The 24,744-nt window shown below is 41.1% G+C and overlaps 1 protein-coding gene across 1 annotated transcript in view; it reads right to left on the reverse strand.

The window, feature by feature from the left end:
- The window catches only part of CRYL1 (crystallin lambda 1), a 111,905-nt gene that overhangs the window by 65,402 nt on the left and 21,759 nt on the right, over positions 1–24,744 (reverse strand). The window contains exon 3 of the mRNA XM_008540866.2: positions 6,644–6,770. Within this exon, the coding sequence (XP_008539088.1) occupies positions 6,644–6,770 (127 nt within the window). The remainder of the gene's footprint in view (positions 1–6,643; positions 6,771–24,744) is intronic.

A 24,744-nucleotide genomic window follows, 5' to 3' on the forward strand; every position in this document is an offset into this window, starting at 1 on the left:
GACTTCAAGATAAGACAGGTAAAGAGAGACAAAGAGGGGCGGTATATAATGATCGGAGGGACACTCCACCAAGAGGAAATAACACTTATAAATATCTATGCACCCAACACTGGAGCACCAAAGTACATAAAGCAACTATTAACAAACCTAAAAGGAGGGGCCAGCCCTATGGCACAGTGGTTAGGTTCACATGTTCCACTTTGGCAGCCCAGGGTTCACCAGTTCAGATCCTAGGTGTGGACCTACGCACCATTTGTCAAGCCATGCTGTGACAGGCATCCCACATATAAAATAGAGGAAGATGGGCATGGATGTTAGCTCAGGGCCAGTCTTCCTTAGCAAAATGAAGAGGATTGGCAGCAGACGTTAGCTCAGGGCTAATCTTCCTCAAAAGAAAAGAAAAAAGAAACCTAAAAGGAGATATTAACAACAACACAATAATAGTAAGGTACCGCAACACCACATTTACACCAATGGATAGATCATCCAGAAGAAAGACAACAAGGAAACAGTGGAATTAAATGAAAAACTAGACCAGATGGACTTAATACATATAGATAGAACACTCCATCCAAAAACAGAATACACATTCCTCTCAATGGCACATGGAACATTCTCAAGGGTAGACCATATGTTGGGGAACAAGGCAAGCCTCAATAAATTTAAGAAGACTGAAATAACAACAAGCATCTTTACCAACCATAATGCTATGAAACTAGAAATCAACTACAAGAAAAAAGCTGGGAAAGTGACAAATATGTGGAGACCAAACAACATGCTACTGAACAACCAATGGATCACTGAAGAAATTAAAGGAGAAATGAAAAAATATCTGGAACAAAAATGAAAACACACCATAGCAACTCATATGGGATGCAGCAAAAGCAGTCCTATGAGGGAAATTCATTTCAATACAGGCCCACATTAACAAACAAGAAAAATCTCAAATTAGGAATCTCAAACTATACTAAGACAACTAGAAAAAGAAGAACAAACAAAGCCAAAGGCAGCAGCAGGAGGGAAACAATAAAAATCAGAGCAGAAATAAATGAAATTGAAAACAAAAAGGACAGTAAAAAGGATCAATGAAACAAAGAGCTGGTTCTTTGAGAAGATACACAAAATTGACAAACCCTTAGTCAGATTCACTAACAAAAAAAAGAGAGAAGGCTCAAATGAAATTAGAAATGAAAGAGGATAAATTATAACCCTAATGGATAACCCTATAATTAACCCTATAGATAACCCTAATAGTCCTATATCTACCAAAGAAATTGAAGGCCTGTTTAAAATCTTCCAACTAAGAAAATTTGAAGCCTAGACAGTTTCACTGGTAGAGCCACTCTGGAAAGTTTTGTAGTTTCTTGCAAAGATAAAAACATATACTTACCATACACCTAGCAATTCCACTCCTAGGTATTTACCCAAGAGAAATAAAAACAAATGTTCATACAAAAACCTGTACACAAATGTTTACACCAGCTTTATTCACAACTGCTAAAAACTGAAAACAATCCAAATGTTTTTCAACTGGTAAACAGAAAGACAGACTGTGGAATATTACTTATCAGTAAAAAGAAACAAATTACTGATAAACACAACTACATATAAGAATCTAAAGTTCATTTTACTCTGTGAAAGAAGTCAAACCCAAAAGGCTGCATACTACATGATTCCATTTTACCTAACATCTGGAAAAGACAAAACTATAGGGACAAAGAACAGCTCAGTGGTTTCCAGGGCCTGGGGAAGGGGGAGTGGAGGCTGCCTGCAGAGGAGGAGGAGCGAACTCTAGGCGGGTGATGGAAATGTTCTAAAGCTTGAACATGGTGGTGGTTATATGATTATATGCATGTGTCAAAACACACAGAACTGAACAAAAAAACTGGTGAATTTTTTGAATGTAAATTATACCTTAGTAAACCTGATTTTACAAATTAAAAAAAAAAACACATGGAACAGGAAAAACAAAATCCAAGTTTCAATGTACCTTCCTGCACGTTCTCAGTGCTGGCCATCCCATATGCCCTTTGTTACTTGAACACTCCTCACCTCCACCCCCATCCTCACTCCCATCCCCCTCCCTTCCAAAGGAAGGATTATTCTGAGCTTCAGTGAACCAAGACCATAAGTCCAAGGAGCTTCCAGCCTTTAAGAAAACGTATAAATTTTAAAAGTGTTAGTATTCATGAACACTGCCTCCTGTAATTACTGACAGTCTAAAAGCCCTTATCAAAACAACTAGCATTTTCTGAATTTTAAAGGCAAAGTTCAGACGCAAATTCTGATCATCTACACAGATAATATAATTTTTACTTGAAGATTTCAGCTGTTGTCCTGATTTTGTGCAAGGAAACTCCATTTAAACTTCATAATTCTATAAACCATTGCCACGGCTCCAACCAGCACCTGGCATCTCTGGGCCTAAACTCCAGCGATTACACACGGCCTCCGCAGCACAGCTAATGGGCCTTAATGCCCTTTAAGAGTCAACACTGGAGACAGGCTTTTCAGAATAAACTTATTTTTCCAGTAAAGTAGATTTTCTTGCCAGGCAAGATTTGATTTCAAAATTGCACTAAGTTCTGGAAATTCGGGTTCCTTCCTTGTCTGCTCCCACATTTTCAGCAGAGTATTAGAAGACTTTCTGCCCCAGGCACCCGCCTCCTGGGCTTTGGCTAGAAGACAAATCCACCTCAGAGACTCACACAGCTTTCTGGGTCTTGGCCCCGTGGGGAGTAGTAAATCCTACAGTTACGTTGTGGGCAGATCAGGAGCTCTGGCAAGCAATGTGGTTGTGTTTGTTAATTCACAAGTTCTGTCTCCTGCTTTTGAACAATTCCCTAAAGTAACGCTAATTTTCTTTTTATAAGAAAAATGTCTCAAAATAGCCTGGATTAATTTTTCTACAATGAGAACTTTTCCTTTTATTAATCAGAAAAAGGAGTTATAAGAGTTGACCAGAGGGCTGAGCTAGCAGGAAGTCACGGGCACTGAGACGAGGAAGCACGCTGAGGCCTGGTGAGGAGGAGATGCCTTACAGACCACCGTGGCTTTCTGCATCTTCAGCTTTAATGTCATTCTTGGATGAAAGGTTCTTCCATGCTAGACAACACATGATAAACATAATTTTCTTTAAGTCTAAGAATTAAACTTTTCTATCTGATAGAGTCCTGGGCAAATCACACAACAAGAAATATTCTAAGTTTTAATTAAAAACCAAGATACAAAACTCTATTTATAGTATAATGTCAAGTATGTTAGAGAAAGAGAAAATAAAGAGGAGAAATGGAAAGAAATACAAATACACAAAAATATTACAACATTCTTAGAATAATAGACCTAAGCAGGATTTTCCTAAACTTTACTCTTTATTCTTTAAAATATATTTTTAAAATTCCTGGATTGTTAGAAACCTAATACAATGTAACAAACACAAGGTACAACATCAGGTAGGTTTTGATTTGGGGGTTTTATTAACTTATTTGTTTGGTAAACATGAGGTAAAATTAATACACATTAGTTACAAAATTTGGAAAATCAAATTTGCCCCATGTGATTCAAGAAATATGTAAACATGTCCAAGAAAATCAGTCAAGGCAACAAACAAAAATGGAGTCTAAGGTTTTTTTCTTATCCATTTTTCCTTCTGATTAGTTTCTCTCTCCTGCTAAACACCTTCCTTGGAGGAGTCTCATCAGGAAACAAAATGAAACCCAAACCCTTTATTTCCTTAAGAGAACACTTAAGGAATGCACTACTTAAGTGCCATGCACTACTCTAAGCACTTTATAAATATTAACTCATTTCATCTAAGTAACTTTCATGTTGGCATTCAAAGCATTCCCAACTTGGCTTCCACTTCACTTCCAGCCTCTTCCCACCTCTCCAATCGCCCTCAGCTCAGCCTGGCCATTCCACGCCTGGGGCCTAGAGCACACACACAGGCACCTCTCTCGTCCTCTGCTCGTCTCTTTCTGAGACACTGTACCCCGCTCTGCCCCCACCCTGTCCTCTAAAATGCACTTGTCAAAGGCCAAGGCAGGCTCAAATCCTAACTTTAATAAACTTGCCCAAGTCCTCCGGGTCAGAACCATCCCCCTCCCCACACTCTTTGTGATACTAGCAGTACAAACGGTTTCTGAAGAACTTAATCTCTTACATAAATTAAACCTGGTAGAGCTTCCATCATCTTTCTCATTCTCCTCTCCCCACACTGCCTAACTCTGTGTTGTTCTGCATGACAGATGCTGCTCAACATGCAAATATCATGTAAATATATTCATTTAGTCAATAAAATAAAGACACACCTTAAAGAGCAGTTTTTAGCACCTACTACACATAGAACAACATATACTGCCCCATAATATTTATTACCAAAACTGTATACAAATGGCCACATTATAAAATAATACATTTTATAAATTTATGAAGCATTTTCTATGTGCTGAGTACTATGCTAAGCACTTTACATGCATTAATGAGTTAGAATAATCCCCAGAAATTATCCCATAAAAGAAGGACTCACCTCATAGTCAAGTCATTATAAAGTTCTCACATTATGGACAGCTTTCTATTTTTTTGAAAAATGATACACTGTTCGGGGAAGAAATATTAGCCTGAACTAATTCAATCATGCTAGTATAGAAATCATCTGACAGAATCTATTGTTTAAAATGGAACCAGGAGACAGAGAAATTTAACATAGACATATTAATTATTCCTGGGCATGACTTTACAATTGCTAGTGCTGGGAAATTTGTAAATAAGCTTTATCAAGATCCCTTTAAAAAAATTAACACAGCAAGCTGTTAAGTTGTGGAACCACACGCATACTACTGCAGGGAGAAAAAAAAACAGCTAAAGGTTTGAGAATGAGTAGTTGAGGCTGGAAAGAAAACTTCCAATGCCATCCTCATACATGGATTAAAACAACTCTGCAGAGAAACATCTCCAAGGCAAGCAGAGATGATGCGCTCTGGAAAACTGTTCCGAAAAGAGTCTCAAAAAGTCACTCCCAGGAAGACAAAGACACTGGAGTCTATCTGTTAAGAGTTTGAACAAAAGTGTTTTGTGAAATGTGAAAGCAGAAGTGTTACAACACTATACTGCATATTCATATTTCAGATCACATAGGTAATTATAATATTTAATTTCCATCAAGTAAATATTATATACCAAACTGACCCCAAAAGGGGACTTTTTTTTTTAATCTTCTCATTGGGAGACGTGCCTTACATTAGGGTCATCTTAGATTGAGCACTGATGGTTCTCTTCACAATCACCCAGTGCTGTGGGTATTATGCCCATTTTACAGATGAGAAAGTAGAGCTCAGAAATTAAGAAAACTTGCCAAAGAGACACAGCTGCTCAGTGCAAAGTCTGCCTGACTTAACATCTGTGTTCTCAACCACTGCCTCCACGGCAGGAAGATCCCACTTGTCCTTGCTAGTGTCAGGAGCACACAATCGAAACTGTATTTCCTCCTCCAGCAGGCTCAGCATAAGAAGCACACACTTTCCTCAAAAGCTAACCCTCTCTGCTGAGACCAGGCAGGAAAGCTTCCATGATCTTCAGAAGCAAGTGCTCCAACAGCACCCGCCACCACTTCAGTGTTTAAACAGACAGCATCTGACAGCTAATTAAAGGGGCACTGGGATCCCTTTTAAGACTCCTCAATTCTACACAACCTTCCCATACAACAGATAGAGAGGAAAACGCTAGAAAGAGATAAGGAATTGAAAAACAGTCCTCTTCTTACGCTCTATCCAACACACAGTTGTTAAATGAATCAGAGAAATTTTAGAGCTACAAAGACAAGAACTTAGATTTCCTCTATTTGGCTTGAATCTCAGAGCAGCAGCTGACCTAAACACAAAACACACTCAGTCTTTTTTGGTTTGCTCCCAAATTCTCAGCTAGAATATCATCACAGTAACCAAATGAAATGTGCAACACTGAATAAACAGAAATGCACAAGTCTCAGAAAACACAAACTATCACGGAGGGCTCCCAGGAATGATGCTTCTTTTAAAATCTGCTTAAACCCAACGGCAGTAAGTGTGACACTTTAGAAGACAACTTTCTACCTCAGGGTTCTTAACTGGGGGCAGGACTGCCGGTGCGCCAGGAGCCCCAGGAAGCACGGATCCTGCAGAGAGCATCGAGCTGTGCCCGCGGCCCGAGGCTGCCCCTCAGCTCTGCCTGGAGCTCACTCAGCTGTGGAAACGGTGCCCTGGAGGGCTTCTCTTTTTTAAGTGAAGTTGTTGGAAAAGCTAAATGCAAATGCTACAAGAACTGAAAGGGTTTCTTTTAGGTGATTTCTTTAAGCTTCTGCTGGGAACAAGAATATAATCTCTCATCCAATAGGAAGATAAACTAAAAGTGTTAGCTGTCCAGAAAATCAATTTTCACTCAAAATTCTAACACCTTTGAAAGAGAACATTATCATATTAGTCTCATGAGAGCCCATACAGGAGATGTTTTGAGGCCATGTCTCCCATCACATAAAACATCCTTCTGACCTTGAGGGTACAAGACGTCCACACCTTCCCACTGCCTTTACCTTCCCCTGTTCTTCCATGGTGGTCAGAAGACAGCTCTTCAAGCCCCTACAGACTTGAGTACAAAGTTCTTGGCTCACCTGAATGTGCATGGCGCCCTCTACTGCTTCTTCAACACTTGCACAACCGCGGATGAGTGACAGCTGCTCTTCAGCACTCAGAGAGCCTTTCAGAGAGCCTGCCTGCTCCAGCAACTTCATCTCTTTTCTAGGAAGAAGGAGAGTGATCACTGTGAGTATTCAAAAACAAAGGTCAATATCAATAATCAGTAGGGAAATGCAGACCTAAAACCACAATGATATACCGCTTCACACCCACTAAGATGGCAACCATCGAAAGAAGAGAAAACAAACCAAGTGTTGGTAAGGAGGCGGCGAAATTGGAGCCCTTATGCAATGTTGGTGGGAATGTAAAAATGCAGCCACTGTGGCTTTTAACTCAAAAAGTTAAAAACAGAACTACCACATGATCCAGCAATCCCACTTCTTGGTATGCACCCTAAAAAAGTGAAAGCAGGGACTCGGACAGATGTCTGTACATCCACGTTCATAGCAGCATTATTCATCAATAGCCAAAAAGTGTAAACAACCCAAATGTCCGTATACGGATCAATGGATAAACAAAATGCAGTATGTACATACAACGGAATGTTATTCAGCTTTAAAAAGAAAAGAAATTCTGAGACATGCTACAACATGGATGAACCTGGAGGTGAAATAAGCCAGTCACAAAAAGGCAAATACTGCAGAATTCCACTTATATGAGTCATCTAGAGTGGTCAAATTCATAGAGATAGAAAGAAGAATGGTGGTTTCAGGGGCTGGGGGAGGGGAGAATGGGGAGTTAAGTGTTTAATGAGAATAGTTTCAGTTTTGCAAAATGAAGAGAGTTATAAAGATGGACAGTTGTAAAATAATGTGAATGTACTTAAAACCACTGAACTGAATACTTAAAAATTATTGATAGTAAATTTTATGTTATGTGTATGATACCACAATTAAAAATTTTAACTTTTTTTGAAAAAAAGGATAAAAAAAAGGCCCATGGGGGGAAAAATTGGACAGCAGTGGTCTTCCTCCTCATCCTTCAGTCAGTCCCTGAGGAGAAGGGCTGAAAGAAGGCGTCTTATAAGCAGGAGCAGCGGCTTCACGGTGTGTGGCCTGGGCAGTCGCACAGGGCCCCGTGTCAGAAGGCCCGTGCTAAGTTTAATGCTCTGCTGTCGCTGTCTTAAAATTCTTAATAAATACTGAGCAAGGGCCCCACATTTTCATTTGCACGTAGCCTCAGAAACTACGTGGTCAGTCCTGCTTAGAATTCATGACACATTAAATAAACAAGGCAGAGTACATATACAAACACACACAGTTGCCCAAAGAGCATTTCCAAATAAGTCTGTTATTTTCTGCCAGCGAGTCAAATAACTTTTACATCATTTCACATCATGGTTTTTATCTTCAAGCTGTCAATGTCCTTCAGCCAAAGAAGAGAGCTGCAGTGGAATGTCGGGTTTGTTACTTAACACAGGGAGGGGGACACACACCAGGGGAACCGCGGGTGCCAGTGAGAGGGCATCGGAGAGAATCTGTTACCACAGGACTTGAGCTTTAGTTGGGTGGTTTGGAGGAGGGTCGAAGTTCCCTAGTTTGGATGCTGTCAGAAAGCAAGGGCAACCTGAAGACTGGGCATCTCAGTAAACACGCATGCACGGAAGGGAGACCAGACTGAACACAAAGCTGGAACGGGCAAGGAAGTCGCAGTCCTTCTCTTCAGCCGGGAGAGGGGTGCTCAGCATTTGTAGGTTGCACAGTGACCCTGTTTTTGTCTACGCTTACAGAAATTTATAACACATGACACGGTCCTGTTTTGTCTCATTTTGTCACGGTCTGAGAGGGATGTTGTCTGAGGTGGGTGTTCCTGAGACTGCTTATGTCCAACCGGAGAGCGCTGTGGCCAGTGGCAAGCGCCAGGCCAGCTCCAGGTCAGAGCTGCTCTTTGGTTTGGTTTCTGCGTGCTCTCTTTCTTAAAGCCATGCATTTCGTGTGTTGTTTTAGCTACAAACTGAGGAAGAGAAACTTTCTTGCTGTTGTTACTGTAAAAAAAAAAAAAATACAGAGATATGCTGAAACACAAATAGATTTCTTTATTTCTAATGAAAAGAAGCTTCGTGGCAAAGATAATGAGTCCACAAATGATCAGGCAGACGCAAAGCCTCTCCTGCTTTGGGGACGGCAAGGATAAAGAAGCCATTACAGGTCATCAGCACACGAGACCTGGGCTTACATTTTTTTTTTAAGGAGAGGGAGAATCTGGGAGATTTTTGTCATACAGGTAATTTGGAAGATCTGTAAATGTATTAGCTTAAAAAAAAAACACTATAAAATAGGGCCAGAAAATGGCTACTTCATTTTGGAGGATCATAAGGACAAACACACAGAAGCTCCTCCTCAGCTCTCCCCGCACACAGAACAGCTCCGTGCTGGGCCCCAAATACCCCCGACCCCACAAGCGCAGGCATTACAGAGAGGTCTGCACAGACAGTCCTTGAGCTCAAGCAGAGGTTTATAAAGGTAGTTACTGACGATGTACAAAACAAAGTCTGCTTCTTCGCCAGTTCCTCAAGGAGTTTATGTTAGTTGTATAGTGTTGTATGGTGTCTTAGCAAGAGATGAGAAATTTAAGATTTATAAGTTTAAGAGCTAAAATCAAGAAAGAACTGACTGAAGTTAAGTGCCAGCAAATGGATATTTTATATCCCATCAAGGGAAATACAACAAAAAGGGTCACAAGAAAGGCTACTCTACTAAGATAAAAATGAAAAACAAAAGTTTACTAGTCCTAGAGGTCCTGTGGTCACGCGTCAGTGGGCCAGCCACCTCCCAAACACGGCCTGCGTCCTCATTTGCACTACCACGGGGAGGACAGCACCACTGATGTGAAGAGCATTTCTTTCTCATTTCACATGTTTTTGATCCATCTTTCAAAAATGTTTGAAGTTACACAACTCTGTAAGTATACTAAAAAGCAGTCAATTGTACCCTTTAACCAAGTCAAAGGGATGGTACACAAATTCTATCACAAGAAAGGCTACTCTACTAAGATAAAAATGAAAAACAAAAGTTTACTAGTCCTAGAGGTCCTGTGGTCACGCGTCAGTGGGCCAGCCACCTCCCAAACACGGCCTGCATAGACTGGGGGTCTGGATCCTCTGCAGGCAGGTGAGTGGGCCCCCTCTGTGGGGCAGGGCATATGTGAGGAGTGGGTGGAGAGTGTGGGGCACTGGTGGAGTGGGTGGGGGCATCTGTAGTGAGGGGACTGAGTCTGCCCCAGAGGGTCAAAAAGTGTGCATGGGCCAGGACTGTGTTGACAGTGGGTGTGTGTGGACCTGTGGGCCATGAGGCATATCAGTGGCAGAAGACGTGTGCTTCTCAAATAGCCACATAGGGGATTGGCCCTGCCTTCCAAAGCCTGAAATAATTGGGTGCTCCCAAGCCTGGGGCCAGCCCCACTCAGCAGCAATCCTGAGAGGTGACAAGAGCCTTGCAGGCTGGAGGCCTACAGCAATTGTAAGCCCCTGAGCCTGGCAGCCAGCCATGCCAGGGGCCTACACACTAAACAGAAAAAAATGCAACAGGAATGTGCTGTTAGACCTTGCAACCAACTGTGCTGGGGCTCCTCATGCCAGACAAAGTGACTGAAAGGTCCATAGCAGCCACACACAGCTGAACATCACAACCAGCCGGCCAGGGGGACAGCCTAGCCTCCCCGGGAACCTGCAGCAAGAGCAACCCTGCCCAACAGAAGAACACACACAGCCCATACAGGAGACACTCCTGGAACATTTGGAACTAGAGGGAAGCACACTACTGGGCCTCAAAAAGTATCTCCTGGGGCCGGCCTAGTGGCACAGCAGTTAAGTGTGCACATTCCGCTTCAGCGGCCCAGGGTTTGCCAGTTTGGATCCCGGATGTGAATATGGCACCGCTTGGCAAGCCATGCTGTGGTAGGCGTCTCACATATAAAGGAGAGGAAGATGGGCATGGGTGTTAGCTCAGGGCCAGTCTTCCTCAGCCAAAAGAGCCTCCTCTTTTGGTGGCAGATGTTGGCTCAGGGTTAATCTTCCTCAAAAACAAAGAAAGGAAAAGGAAATTTAAATTAAAAAAATTAAAGTAAAAATAAAATTGAAAACAGGTATCTCCTACATAATGCCACTTCTCCAAGATCAGGAGACATAGCTGACTCTCCTAATGCATAAATATAAGCACAAAGAGGCAAAATGAGGAGGCAAAGGAATATGTGCGGAGCAAGGGAACAGGACAAAACCCCAGGAAAAGAACTAAATGAAACAGAAATAAACAATCTACCTGACAAAGAGTTCAAGCAAAAAGTGATAACAATGCTCACTGATCTTGGGAGAAGAATAAATGAACACAGTGAGAATGTCAACAAACACTGGAAAATATTTTTAAAAAACCAGAAGTGAGGAATACAATACTGGAAAGGAAAAACTGACTGGAGAGACTCAACAGCAGAGAAGATGAAACAGAAGAACGGATCAGCGAGCTGGAAGAAAAACTAGAGGAAATCACTCAAGCTGAATAAATAAAAGAAAAAAGAATTAAAAAGAACAAGCACAGTCTAAGGGAACTCTAGGACAACATCAAGTGCACTAACATTCATATTGTAGGTGCCCCAAAAGCAGAAGAGAGAGACATAGGGGCAGAGAACCTATTTGAAGAAGTCAAAGCTGAAAATTTTCCTAACCTAAGGAAAGAAACAGACATCCAAGTAGAGGAAACACAGAGAGCACCAAACAAGATAAAGGCAAAGAGGCCCACACCAAGACACGTTATAATTAAAATGTGCAAAATTAACGATAAAGAGAGAATCCTAAAAGCGACAAGAAAAAGGCAGCAAGGGACATACAAAGGAAACCCAGTAAGGCCACCAGCTGACTTCTCAGCAGAAACCTTACAGGCTAGAAGGGAGTGGCACGATATACTTAAAGAGCTGAAAGGAAAACACCTATAGCCAAGAATACTCTACCTGGCAAGTTATCATTCAGAATGGAAGGAGAGATAAAGAGTTTCCCAGATGAGCAAAAACTAAATGAGTTTATCACCAAGAAACCAGCCTTACAAGAAATGCTAAAGGGATTTGCTTAAGTGGGAAAGAAAAGAGCACAAATAGGAATAAAAAAATTATCAAAACAAAACAAGCAATAAAATTACTGCTAAAGACAAAGATACAGGAAAGGTAGCAGATCAACCACCTACGAAGATAAGATGAAAGTCAAAAGACAAAAGTACTAAAATTACCTATTTCAATGATAAGAGGATAACAGATACACATACACAAAATAAGAGGTTAGATATGATATCAAAACCTTAAAATGTGAGAGGAGAGGAGTAAAAGAGTAGAGCTTTTGGAAAAAAGTCAAACTAAAGAGACCATGAACTCAATATACATTGCTATATATGTACGTTATTATAAACGAACCTCATGGTAATCACAAACCAGAAACCTATAAGAAATACACAAATAATTAAGAGAAAGGAACCCAAACATAATACTAAAGAAAACCATCAAACCACAAGAGAAGAGAGCAAGAGAAGAAGAAAGGAACACGGAGCCGGCCAGTGGTGCAGCAGTTAAGTGCACACGTTTCACTTCGGCTGCCTGAGGTTCGCCGGTTTGGATCCCGGGTGTGGACATGGCACCACTCAGCAAGCCATGCTGTGGTAGGCGTCCCACAAATTAAGTAGGAGAAGATGGGCATGGATGTTAGCTGAGGGCCAGTCATCCTCAGCAAAAAAAAGAAGAAGAAGAAGAAGAAGAAAGGAACAGACAAGAACTACTAAAACACCCAGAAAAAAAGTAACAAAATGGAAATAAGTACATACTTATCAATAGCTATTTTAAATGTCAATGGACTAAATGCTCCAATCAAAAGGCACAGGGTGGCCAACTGGATTAAAAAACAAGACCCATATATATGCTGCAAAGAAGTGACACACTTCAGACCAAAAGACAGTCACAAACTGAAAGTGAAGGGATGGGAAAAGACATTCCACACAAACGGCAAAGAAAAGAAAGCTGGGGTAGCAACACTTATATCAGATAAAATACACTTTAAAACAACAACCGTAAGAAGAGACAAAGAAGGGCACTACCTAATGACAAAGGGAAGAATCCAACAAGAGGATCTAACACTTGTAAATATCTATGCACCCAACACAGGAGCACCTAAATATATAAAGCAATTATTAACAGACATAAAAGGAGAAATAGCAACACAATAATAGTAGGGAACTTTAACACTCCACTTACACCAAGGGACAAATCAACCAAACAGAAGATCAATACAAAAACATTGGTCTTAAACGACACATTAGACCAGATGGCCTTAGTAAATATATACAGAACATTCCATCCAAAAACCGCAGAATATATATTCCTTGCCAATGCACATGGAACATTTTTCCAGTTTGATCACATATTAGGCCACACAACGTCTCAGTCAGACTATTTAAGAATACTGAAATAATACCAAGCATCTTTTCTGACTACAAAGGGATGAAACTTGAAATCAAGTACAGGAAGAATATCAGAAAAGCCACAAATATGTGGAGATTAAACAACATACTACTGAACAACTATTGGGTCAATTAAGAAATCAAAGGAGAAATCAAAAACAGCTCGAGACAAATGAAAATGAAAATACGACATGCCAAAATCTATGGGATACAATACAACCGGTTCTAACAGGGAAGTTATAGCAATACAGGCCTACCTCAACAAACAAGAAAAATCCCAAATAAACAATCTAACAGTGGACCTAAAGGAGGTGGAAAAAGAAAAACAACGCAAGCCCAAAATCAGTAGATGGAAGGAAATAATATAAATGTGACCAGAAATAACTGAAATAGAGACTAAAAAAAACAATAGAAAACAATCAAGAGCTGGTTCTTTGAAAAGATAAAATTGACAAACCTTTAGCTAGACACACCAAGAAAACAAGAGAGAAGGTTCAAATAAATAAAATCAGAAATGAAAGAGGAGGAATTATAACAGACACCTCAGAAACACAGAAGATTATAAGAGAATACTACAAAAAGCTATATACCAACAAACTGAATAATCTAGAAGAAATGGATAAATTCTTAGAATCATACAACCTTCCAAAACTGGATCAAGAAGAAATAGAGAATTTGAATAGACCAATCACCAGTAATGAGATCAAAAACCTCCCAAAAAATAAAAATCCAGGACCAGATGACTTCCCTGGTGAATTCTACCAAACATTCAAAGAAGACCTAATACTTATCCTTCTCAAATTCTTCGAAAAAAGTAAAGAGGAGGGGAAGCTTCCTAACTCATTCTACGAAGCCAACATTACTGATTTCAAAACCAGACAAGGACAACACAAAAAAAGAAAATTACAGGCCAATATGACTGATGAGCATAGATGCAAAAATCCTCAACAAAATACTAGCAAATCGAATACAAAAATACATTAAAAGGATCACACACCATGATCAAGTGGGATTTATTCCAGGGAGGCAGGGATGGTTAAACATCTGAAAATCAATCAATGTGATACACCACATTAACAAAATGAAGAATAAAAATCACATGATCATCTCAATAGATGCAGAGAAAGCATTTGAGAAGATATAGCATCCATTTATGATAAAAACACTGAAATAAAATGGGTATAGAAGAAAAGTACCTCAACAGAATAAAGGTCATATATGACAAACCCACATCTAATACCATTCTCAATGGAGAAAAGCTGAAAGCTATCCCTCTAAGAACAGGAACAGACAAGGATGCCCACTTTCACCACTCTTATTTAACATAGTATTAGAAGTCCTAGCCAGAGCAACCATGCAAGAAAAAGAAATAAAAGGGATCCAAATTAGAAAGCAAGAAGTGAAACTGTCACTATTTGCAGATGACATGATTTCACATATAGAAAACCCTAAAGAATCCACTAAAAAACTTTTAGAAATAATAAATGAATATGGCCAAGTTTCAGGATACAAACCAACATATAAAAATCAGGGGCTGGCCCAGAGGTGCAGCGGTTAAGTTTGCATGTTCCGCTTCTCGGCGGCCCAGGGTTTGCCGGTTCAGATCCTGGGTGCAGACATGACACTGCTGGGCAAAAACCATGCTGTGGTAGGCGTCCCACATAGAAAGTAAAGGAAGATGGGCATGGATGTTAGCTCAGGGCCAGTCTTCCTCAGCAAAAAGAGGAGGGCTGGCAGTAGTTAGCTCAGGGCTAATCTTCCTCAAAAAAAAAAACACATCAGTGGCACTTCTATACACTAACAACCAAGTAGCAGAAAGAGAAATTAAGACTACAATTCCATTTACAATTGCAACAAAAAGAATAAAATATCTAGGAACAAACCTAACCAAACAGGTGAAAGATCTGTACAGTGAAAACTATAAAACATTGTTGAAAGAAACTGAAGAAGGCACAAAGAAATGGAAAGATGTTCCCTGCTCTTGGATTGGAAGAATTAACAGAATTAAAATGTCCATACTTCCTAAAGCAATCTACAGATTCAATGCAATCCCTATCGAAGTTCCAACAACATTTTTCACAGAAACAGAACAAAGAATCCTAAAATTTATATGAACCGACAAAAGACTGTGACTAGCCAAAGGAATCCTTAGAAAAAAGAACAAAGCTGGAGGTATTACACTCCCTGACTTCAAAAATATACTACAAAGCTATAGTAACTAAAACTGGTACTGGCACAAAAACAGACACACAAATCAACAGAACAGAATTGAGAGCCCAGAAACAAACCCACACATCTATGGACAGCTAATATTCCACAAGGGAGACAAGAACATACAACGGAGAAAGGTAAATCTCTTCAATAAATAGTGTTGGGAAAACTGGACAGCCACGTGCAAAAGAATAAAACTAGGCCACTATCTTACACCATACACAAAAATTAACTCAAAAATGGATTAAAGACTTGAATCTAAGACCTGAAACTATGAAACTTCCAGAAGAAAACATAAGCAGTACGCTCTTCAACATCTGTCTTAGCAGCATATTTTCAAGTACCATCTCTAAGTAGGCAAGGGAAACAATAGAAAAAATAAACAAATGAAACTACATCAAAATACAAAGCTTCTGCACAGCAAAGGAAACCACCAACAAAACGAAAAGACAACCCAACAATTGGAAGAAGATATTTGCAAACCCATATATCTGATAAGGGGTTAATATCCAGAATATACGAAGAACTCATATATCTCAACAAGAAAAAAACTAACAACACAACTAAAAAGTGGGCAAAATATTGAACAGACATTTCTCCAAAGAAGATATACAGATGGTCAACAGGCACATGAAAAGATGTTCAACATCACTATCAGAGAAATGCAAATCAAACTACAATGAGGTATCACCTCACTCCGGTCAGAATGGCTATAATTAACAAGACAGGAAACAAGTGTTGGAGAGGATGTGGAGAGAAGGGAACCCTCATACACTGCTGGTGGGAGTGCAAACTGGTGCAGCCACTATGGAAAACAGTATGGAGATTCTTCAAAAAATTAAGAATAGATTACCATATGATCCAGCTATTCCACTGCTGGGTATTTATCCAAAGAACATGAAAATACAAATGCATAAAGATATATGCACTCCTATGTCATCACAGCATTATTCACAACAACCAAGACTTGGAAGCAACCTAGGTGTCCATCAAGGGAAGAATGGATAAAGAAGATGTGGTATTTATACACAATGGAATACTACTCAGCCATAAGAAGCAATGAAATCCAGCCATTTGTGACAACATGGATGGATGTTGAGGGCATTATGCTAAGTGAAATAAGTCAGAGGGAGAAAATCAAATACCATATGATCTCGCTTAAAAGCAGAGATAAAAACAACGACAAATAAACACAAAGGCAGAGATTGGATCAGTGGTTACATGAGGAGAAGGGGGAGGGACAAGGGCAAAAGGAGTGATTAGGCACAGGTGTGTGGTGGTGGATTGTAATTAGTCTTTGGGTGGTGAACATGATGTAATATGCACAGAAATCAAAATATATAACGATGTTCACCTGAAATTTATATGGTATAAATCACTGTTACCACAATAAAAAAAGAATGAAAAATCAAAAAAAAATCTGAAGATTCGAGGTACTCAATACACTGAAGAGAACAGAAAGAGGACCTTCCATCCATTTCCTTGTCACAATTGCTGTGAACACCCCGGTCCCAGCCTGCTGAGCTTGCACTTGGGCTACAGGGCCCCCATTTCCCTCAGGGAGTACCTGGCAATCCACTATCTCCTTTCAGGAATTCATTACCAATAGGCGTGCTAGGCTGGGTCCCATGTGAGCCAAATACCGTGGCTTCCATGGACCAGACCCTAGATGGGAGGCTGAACCAAAGGCAGATGTGCCCAGGCTGACCTACCGCCTGGCTCCAGAGGTCAAGTGAATGGGAACCTATGCTAAATGGTACAGGGCCAGTCACTCAGCTCATCCCTCTCAGGCAATTTGAAATGAAGACCCACACAGTGGATCAGTCAAGGGCAGGAGGAGCAACAGACATCTGGCCAGTGGTAGTCACCACAGCGGTGGACTTAGAAAGGCAGGACCTTAGCCCAGGACCTGCTCTGAAACAACCCCCCCGAGAACTGCTGTGCGTTACCAGAGCCGCTGTCCAACTCTCAGAGGCTCCGGTGTCCCCTGAATAATGTCCCGTTTCTGCAACAACAATACAGCTGCAGAGATGGCTTCCTGCGTTCCTCGCTCCCTCCCAAGTCTCACAATAACTCCCCATCGACAGGTGTGATCTGAGTACCTGCATCCTTTACACCTGAAATGGCCTCATTTGTCCAGAGATTAGATGGGCCCAGTGGCTGAAGGAAATTACATCTGAACTGCTCGGTTTTGAACTGTACGATCTATATCAACTAGATCTGCAGCAATGGCTGATCCAAGGAGCCAATAACATTGGTAAAAGTTAACGACCTTGCCCATAAATATAAGCAGAATAAAAATGTTCATATCTTGAAGAGCTGTTTGTAGGCAACAAAAAATCACTTCAGTTCAATTAAAAGTATTTGCTGTCAAAGAAGAACAAGTAGGAAATTTAATATAGTGCCCGTGGTTCCTTTTCTAGAACTATTTTCTTTTCTTAACTTATTTTGACAAAAAACATAGAAAGAATAATGAACATCCCCATATTTCTACCATCAAGAATTAACCACCACCAATCCTGACATACTTGCTGCTTGTCATTTAAAAAAAAAAAAAAAATTAAAGTTAACGTCCCTCTAGCCACCAACCTCACACAACCATTTTCTACTGAACTCAGATGGAGTTTTAAATGCTAAAGCCTCGTGACATCACGATTAGCCATTTGTCCTCCAGGAAATCACGTCTGAGTAGCTGACGTGCTCAAAAGCACCTGCTTTCAGCTTTCAGCAGCCAAAGCAAACGTCTCAACTTTCTTGCAAACGTCCCGAGTCAGATCAGATGAAACACGGGAGCGCAAGCCAGCCCCGCGCCCCTCAGCCGAGGCCTGTCCTGGAACCCCCCAGGGCACCGCCACGCAGCAGGGGAGGAGCAGAGCCACAACCACGGCCTCTGGCGGGTGAGACTCAGGATGAAGAACCCACATAAGCGATTCGGCCTCCAGGCCCTTCGCCCCTGGCAGCACGCGACGCGAGGGCAGAGGCGTGGGACACATCAGCCTGCGGGGCGGCTGCCAGCTCCGGCTCCGCGTGCGGGCAGCCCGGGTGGGGGAAAGCACCCGAAAGGTCTGGAGGAGCTCAGCCCACGCAGACAGATCCCTCGTGTTCTCTTCAACAAATCTACCTGCCACAACCAAACCCAGCCATTCGGCAACGTTTTCATTAAGTGTTCTGGAAGAACCTCTGCCTCAGACTTTGCAGAAGATGCACATAACTACCTGGACAAGATATGAGTCTCCAGCAGCTTCTCAGTGGCCTCCCACAAGCCAGAATGTGGCCGCACTAAGAAGGGGTGTCAGAACGCACTCAGCTTACAGCACGTGGGCAGGGCTGCAACACGCCAGTCTACCTCTAGAGGTCACCCCCGCACTACGGCTCCAGATACCTGCCCCCTAAATTCAGAGAAGGTAAATTTTTATTTAAAACTGGAAAAAAGGAAATGTTAACAATTTCAGTGTATGGTAGGATATGGCTGATTTTTTTCTATTTCTGTTTTTGAAGTTTTATTCAAAAGGAGCACTTATTAATTTAAAAAGATAAAGACAATGGAGAAAGTGGAAACCTGGTGCACTATTGGTGGGATCATAAAATGGTGCAGCTACTGTGGAAAACAATATGGCACTTCCTCAGAAAATTATAAATAGAATCACTATATGATCCAGCAATCCCACTTCTTGGTATATATCCAAAAGAAATGAAAGCAGGGACTCCAAGAGGCATTTGTACCTTCGTGTTCGCAGCAGCATTATTCACAATAGCCAAAAGGTGGAAACAACTCAAATGTCCATCAACGGATGACTGGATAGACACAATGTGGGATATAGATACAATGGAATAGTATTCAGCCTTAAAAAGGAAGGAAATCCTGTCACACACTACAACATGGATGAGTGCTAAGAACACTGTGCTAAGTGAAAAAGCCAGTCACAAAAGACAAATCTATATGATTTCACTTATATGAGGTACCAGGAGTAGACAAACTCACAGACACAGAAAGCAGAACGGTGGGTGCAGGGGCTGGGGGGAGGGGAGAACGGGGAGTTGTTCAACGGGCACGGGGTTTTAGTTTGGGAAGATGAAAAAGTTCTGGAGATGGATGGTGGTGACGGTTGCACAACAGTGTGAATATACTTAACACTATTGAACTGTGCAGTTAAAAATGCTAAACAAGGTAAATTTTATGTTATGTGCTTTTCACCATAATAACAGATTAAAAAAGACAAGCTATGTTCTTTTTTAAAGGAATGGTTGCCTTAAGTGCCATTTAAATTTTATTTAAACTTGACTCATCTAGAAGGTAAAAGAGGGTAGAAGTCAAGCAAGAACAAAACTCCATATGAACTGGAGTTCAGGAATAAACCAGTTCGCACGTTCTGCTTCTGCGGCCCGGGGATCACGGGTTTGGATCCTGGGCATGGACATGGCACCTCTTGGCACGCCATACTGTGGTAGGTGTCCCACATATAAAGTAGAGGAAGATGGGCATGGATGTTAGCTCAGGGCCAGTCTTCCTCAGCAAAAAGAGGAGGACTGGCAGTAGTTAGCTCAGGGCTAATCTTCCTCAAAAAAAAATAAATAAATGTGTGTGTTTGTGAGTGTGTTAAAATATATATATATATATATATATATATATATGCCCACAAAGTGAGAGATATCAGAAGATACAATGGACAAAAGATCTAATTTTGGGGAAGATGGAAAATAATGGAAAAGTGGTGAGGTAAATGACTCTGGAGTGGAAAAACCTGAGATTTAAGTATGGGGAAAGGAAAATGCCAATGAGAAGCAAGTCAAAGTGTCTCCCAAAAGCCCTGGCAAAGGTCAGACTCTGCAGACAACAGATAGGACAGCCGGCCTGAGCGAGGAGTAGGAGCTGAGAGTACTGACAGTCAGTACAACCTGGCAGCTACGATGCCCCACCCTCCACCGCGTGATCTGTGAGCACAGAGATAAGCCAGATTGAAGGACCAGCCGAACCCAGGACCCACTGGGAAACTTTTGGCAACAGGACTTCAGGTCACTTCTGAATTTTTCAGTCCAGTTGGCTTTAGTCAACCTGCTGCCCTGCACCCTGCTTCTGGGGGAGCTTCAATTAAACTAATCAGGACAGGTTCCTGCCAGGAATAGGGGATGTCTCTCCATTTATTTGTCTTCTTTTTTTTTTTGAGGAAGATTAGCCTTGAGCTAACATCTGCTGCCAATCCTCCTCTTTTTGCTGAGGAAGACTGGCCCTGAGCTAACATCCGTGCCCATCTTCCTCTCCTTATATGTGGGATGCCTGCCACAGCATGGCTTGCCAATCGGTGCCATGTCCGCACCCGGGATCCAAACCAGCAAACCCTGGGCAGCCGAAGCGGAACGTGCACACTTAACTGCTGCAGCACCAGGCCCACCCCTATAGTCTTTCAATAAAATTGAAAAACTTTCTCCGTGAATGTCTTACACTTGCCTTATATTTACACCTACATTGCATACATTTTTTCGTAATTGTAGCAAATTTTTTATTGTGTTTTCTAACTGTGGGTTGTCACAGTATAGAAATACAATTTCTTCCACATGACATGTACTTTTTTCCCACATGACATGTATTTTCCCCAGCTCTGGAATTTTACCAACAGTCTATGTTCAAATTTCCCCCTTTCAAATTTCCCCTGGTAGTAAAGCATTCACTATCAGCTTAGCTACTACTCAACTTCTCCTAAAATCAAATGGCATGTTAATTATTACTCATACATTACTGATCTATTTCTGGGTGGTGGGGGCAAATAGTAAGGATTTTAGGTTTCACAGGTCATATGGTCTCTGTGGCAACTGCTTGCTGTAGAGTGAAAGCAGCCACAGACAATATGCAAATAAATAGCGTGGCTGTGTGCCAATAAAACTTTATTTATGGTATGTTCCTTTAACACCGGGATTCAGGCTGACAGCTCTGCATCACTTCCTCCAGGAGTGGAATTCCCATGGACAGCTGTCAAAAGACAAAACCAGAAAGCCCCAGAACCTAGAATTGGTAGAGGAGAGCACTCTAACCACAGGCAGCCAAGGACCAAGGCCCAGTGTATCAGTTATCTACCATCTATTGTCTCAATCCTAGGGGTTAGTAATTTTGGCTAGGCTCAGCTGGGCTCACTCATGTGGCTGCAGTCCGATGGCTTCACTCATCTGTCTAGGAGCTAGTGCTAGTGTTGGCTAGTGCTCCTGACAGCTGGGCCACATGCCTCTAGCTCGCTAAAGCGAGGGCAAGTTCTCCATGCACAGGGACTTTCCAAGCCTCTGCTTGCGGCACGTTTGCTCATGTCCCACTGACCCGTGCAAGTCCGTGGCCAAGCCCAGAGTCAGGGGATGGGAGCAGCAAAGTCACATTGCAAAGGGTTGTGCAGACAGGGATGGGAGCAATTTGTGGCTATTTTGTGACCTATTATACTCCGTTATTCTAGCCAAAGGTATGTAGGAAAACTAAAAATCAGTTTCAAACCAGAACAGACCAATACAAAGATCAAAACTGAGTTCAAGATGTTTAAGCAAGTGCAGAGATGTCAGCAGCAAGTTAAAAACAAGTCCAGAGACCCAGGTATTAGAAATGCCTGAGTTCAGGGACCCGAAGTTCAGTTACTTAGGGAACGGAGTATAAGGGCAGCTACCTAGTTTCAGAGATTGCTTCTGGTGGTTTATTAAATCCATATCTATTTAGAAAGCAGATTCATTTTTAGGTGGATTTGAGTACCACATATGACCATTTTCAGATGGCAGAGAGATCTGAGACTGAGAAGAGTAGGTTTACCCAAAGACAGTGATTTCACACTGCGACTCCAGCTGGACAAGACAGCTTGTTCACTGCCCAGAGTAGGGGTGGTCCCTGAGATGTCAATATGGCCCACGCCAGGGAATCGTGGTCCTGTGAGGGCTAGAACGGCCCTCTCACTAGGTGGAAATGAGATTGGATCCAAATCACAACCAGTAAAACAGTTCTGATCTATAGGTCCATATTACAGCTTTGTTTACCTGATTTTTATTTTTCTTCTTAAAAATACCTTCATCCTCTCAAATTCTTACTTGAGACCTAATGGAGAACAGAAACCAGGCAGTGAAGCACCTGGTAATAAGATTTTCCAAGGTCAAGCTCTCTTTCTATTATGAGGTTTAAAGATGTTAAGTTTTAAATTACTCATTTTGCCACCCGGATAGAAAAAGATTAGTCTTGGATGACAGTTTTTTCATTTTTTTTTTTAATTCACTAAGATCTCTTGGCATGGTATGAGTTGTGATAATAATTTCTTTAATCTTCTGTTTTAATATTTTAAAATGTCAACCTCACCCAGTTGAAGTTCATTTTTACAAGTTCAGAATCAAGATGAACCATTTCTACCCATTTAGGAAGATTAGAGTTTAATATTTCTAACATACATAGAGTTTTCATGCAGAAGTAACAAATTTCAACATTTTATTTTCTACTGTAGAATGTTCAGAAGAAACCAAATACGGTAAGTGAGCCAAACTGCAAAGGTGGTACAGGTGGCAGGACACCATCTATGAAAAACACGGCCAGAAGAACTACCTTTTGAGATTCTAGAAAAACTTCCCATGACTCACTTAAAATAATTATTGAGCAAGTGCTTATTATGTTCCAGGCTCTGGGGACAAGAAACATGCATGCTACTTATTTCTGTGCCTATGATGGCTAGCACAGAGATCACATAACATTTGAATAATGAGGGGCATTGAGAGTATAACGCACAGCCTCTGTCCTCACAAAGCTCACAACCTAGTGTGATAAAAAAAAAAGACCACAAAACAGAGTCTCGGGGCCAGCCCCGTGGCCGAGTGGTTAAGTTTGTGTGCTCCACTTTGGCGGCCTGGGGTCTCGCCGGTTCAGATCCTGGGCATGGACATAGCACGGCTCATCAAGCCATGCTGAGACAGCGTCCCACACAGCAGAGCCAGAAGGACCTGCAACTGGAATATACAACTACGTATTGGTGGGCTTTGGGGAGAAGAAGAAGAAGAAAAAAAAAATGATTGGCAACAGATGTTAGCTCAGATGCCATTGTTAAAAAAATAAATAAATTTTTTAAAATCCACAGTGTCATAAAAGGATGCCCACTGGGCACAAACTATTTTGACCCAACAGTCAACTCACCCCAATCAGAAAGACACATTGTCTATACTTCTTGACAAAAGGATAAAGTTGGCTCTCTGTCCACCTCATGCCTAACTCGGGGTCAGGGACATTTTAATCTTGGGATCCTGACCATCTAGGGACTATAGTTGACGTGAGCGAACAGACACTGTTAACCTTCAGGTTGACACGGTTTACTTACTGAAAGAAGCTGCAATAATTCTTTCCTGGCTAAAAACATTTTGAAACTCAGAACTCATCTCACTAACCAAACTATTTACAAAAATAAGGTTTCCTCTGAATCCTGCTTAACTTGGCCTCTCTGTACAGGACGGCACATTTGAAAATCTTGTGAGTCAAGAAATGGAAACAGGTGGCTTCACTTAAGTCACAGATGAAAAATTCAGTGCTCCCCAGGAGGGCAACATGACACGACTCAACCTGATTTTCCCAAAGTTATTTGCTAGCAACAACCCGCAAAGAAAGAAGTAGTCAGTCACAAGGCACCCTAAGATCCGTACTTCCTGCCAAAGAAGCACAACCAGTTCTGCACGTTTAAGTTAACTCAGTTTAAAGGGATGTGTGTTATAAAAATAAAGGCACCGCTATTGAAGAAGGGTTTGTGTGGACTCTTTTAAGTTTTAGATACATAAGAATTCAGTACATTTGTCTTTTCTATAATAAGCCTTCTAATAGTAACAAATTATTGTGTTTTGGGTTCAAAACTCTTACAGACTGATATCTAAAAGTTTAATCTAACTGGGCACCAATAATATTAAGAAATAGTAGCTTTTAATTAAGCAAAGTAGTAGGATAAAAGGAACACCTTTAATTTGGCCTAAAAGAAGAAGGAGGAAAAAAAACGCTCTCACAATTTCCCCATGTACCCCCTTATGCCAGAAAGGACTTTAAAAGTGACCAAAACCTTTAATGATACACCTAAAAAAATAAGGCCTAAAATACAAATACCCCAAGAAAAAGAATAAAGAACTTTTCAGTTAGGAATCTTAGAGTTTTTTCCTGGTTCAACTGAGTTGGAACTGGCTTTACAAAATAAAAGATGGAATGATGATAGAATTGAAAAGTGGAGAGTAGAGGTTGGTAAACCACAGCCCACTGGGTAAATCTGCTCCACCACCTGTTTTTCTATGGCCTGTGAGATAAAAACGGTTTTCACATTTTTATATGGTTGAAAAAAAGTCAAAAGGATAATAACACTTTGTGATGTGCGAAAGCTGTATGAATTCCCAAGTTCAGTGCTAATCCATTAAGTTTTATTAGCTCACAGCCATGCCTATTTGTTTACATATTGTCTACAGCTGCT

Source organism: Equus przewalskii, chromosome 16, assembly GCF_037783145.1.
Source record: "Equus przewalskii isolate Varuska chromosome 16, EquPr2, whole genome shotgun sequence".
NCBI lineage: Eukaryota > Metazoa > Chordata > Mammalia > Perissodactyla > Equidae > Equus > Equus przewalskii.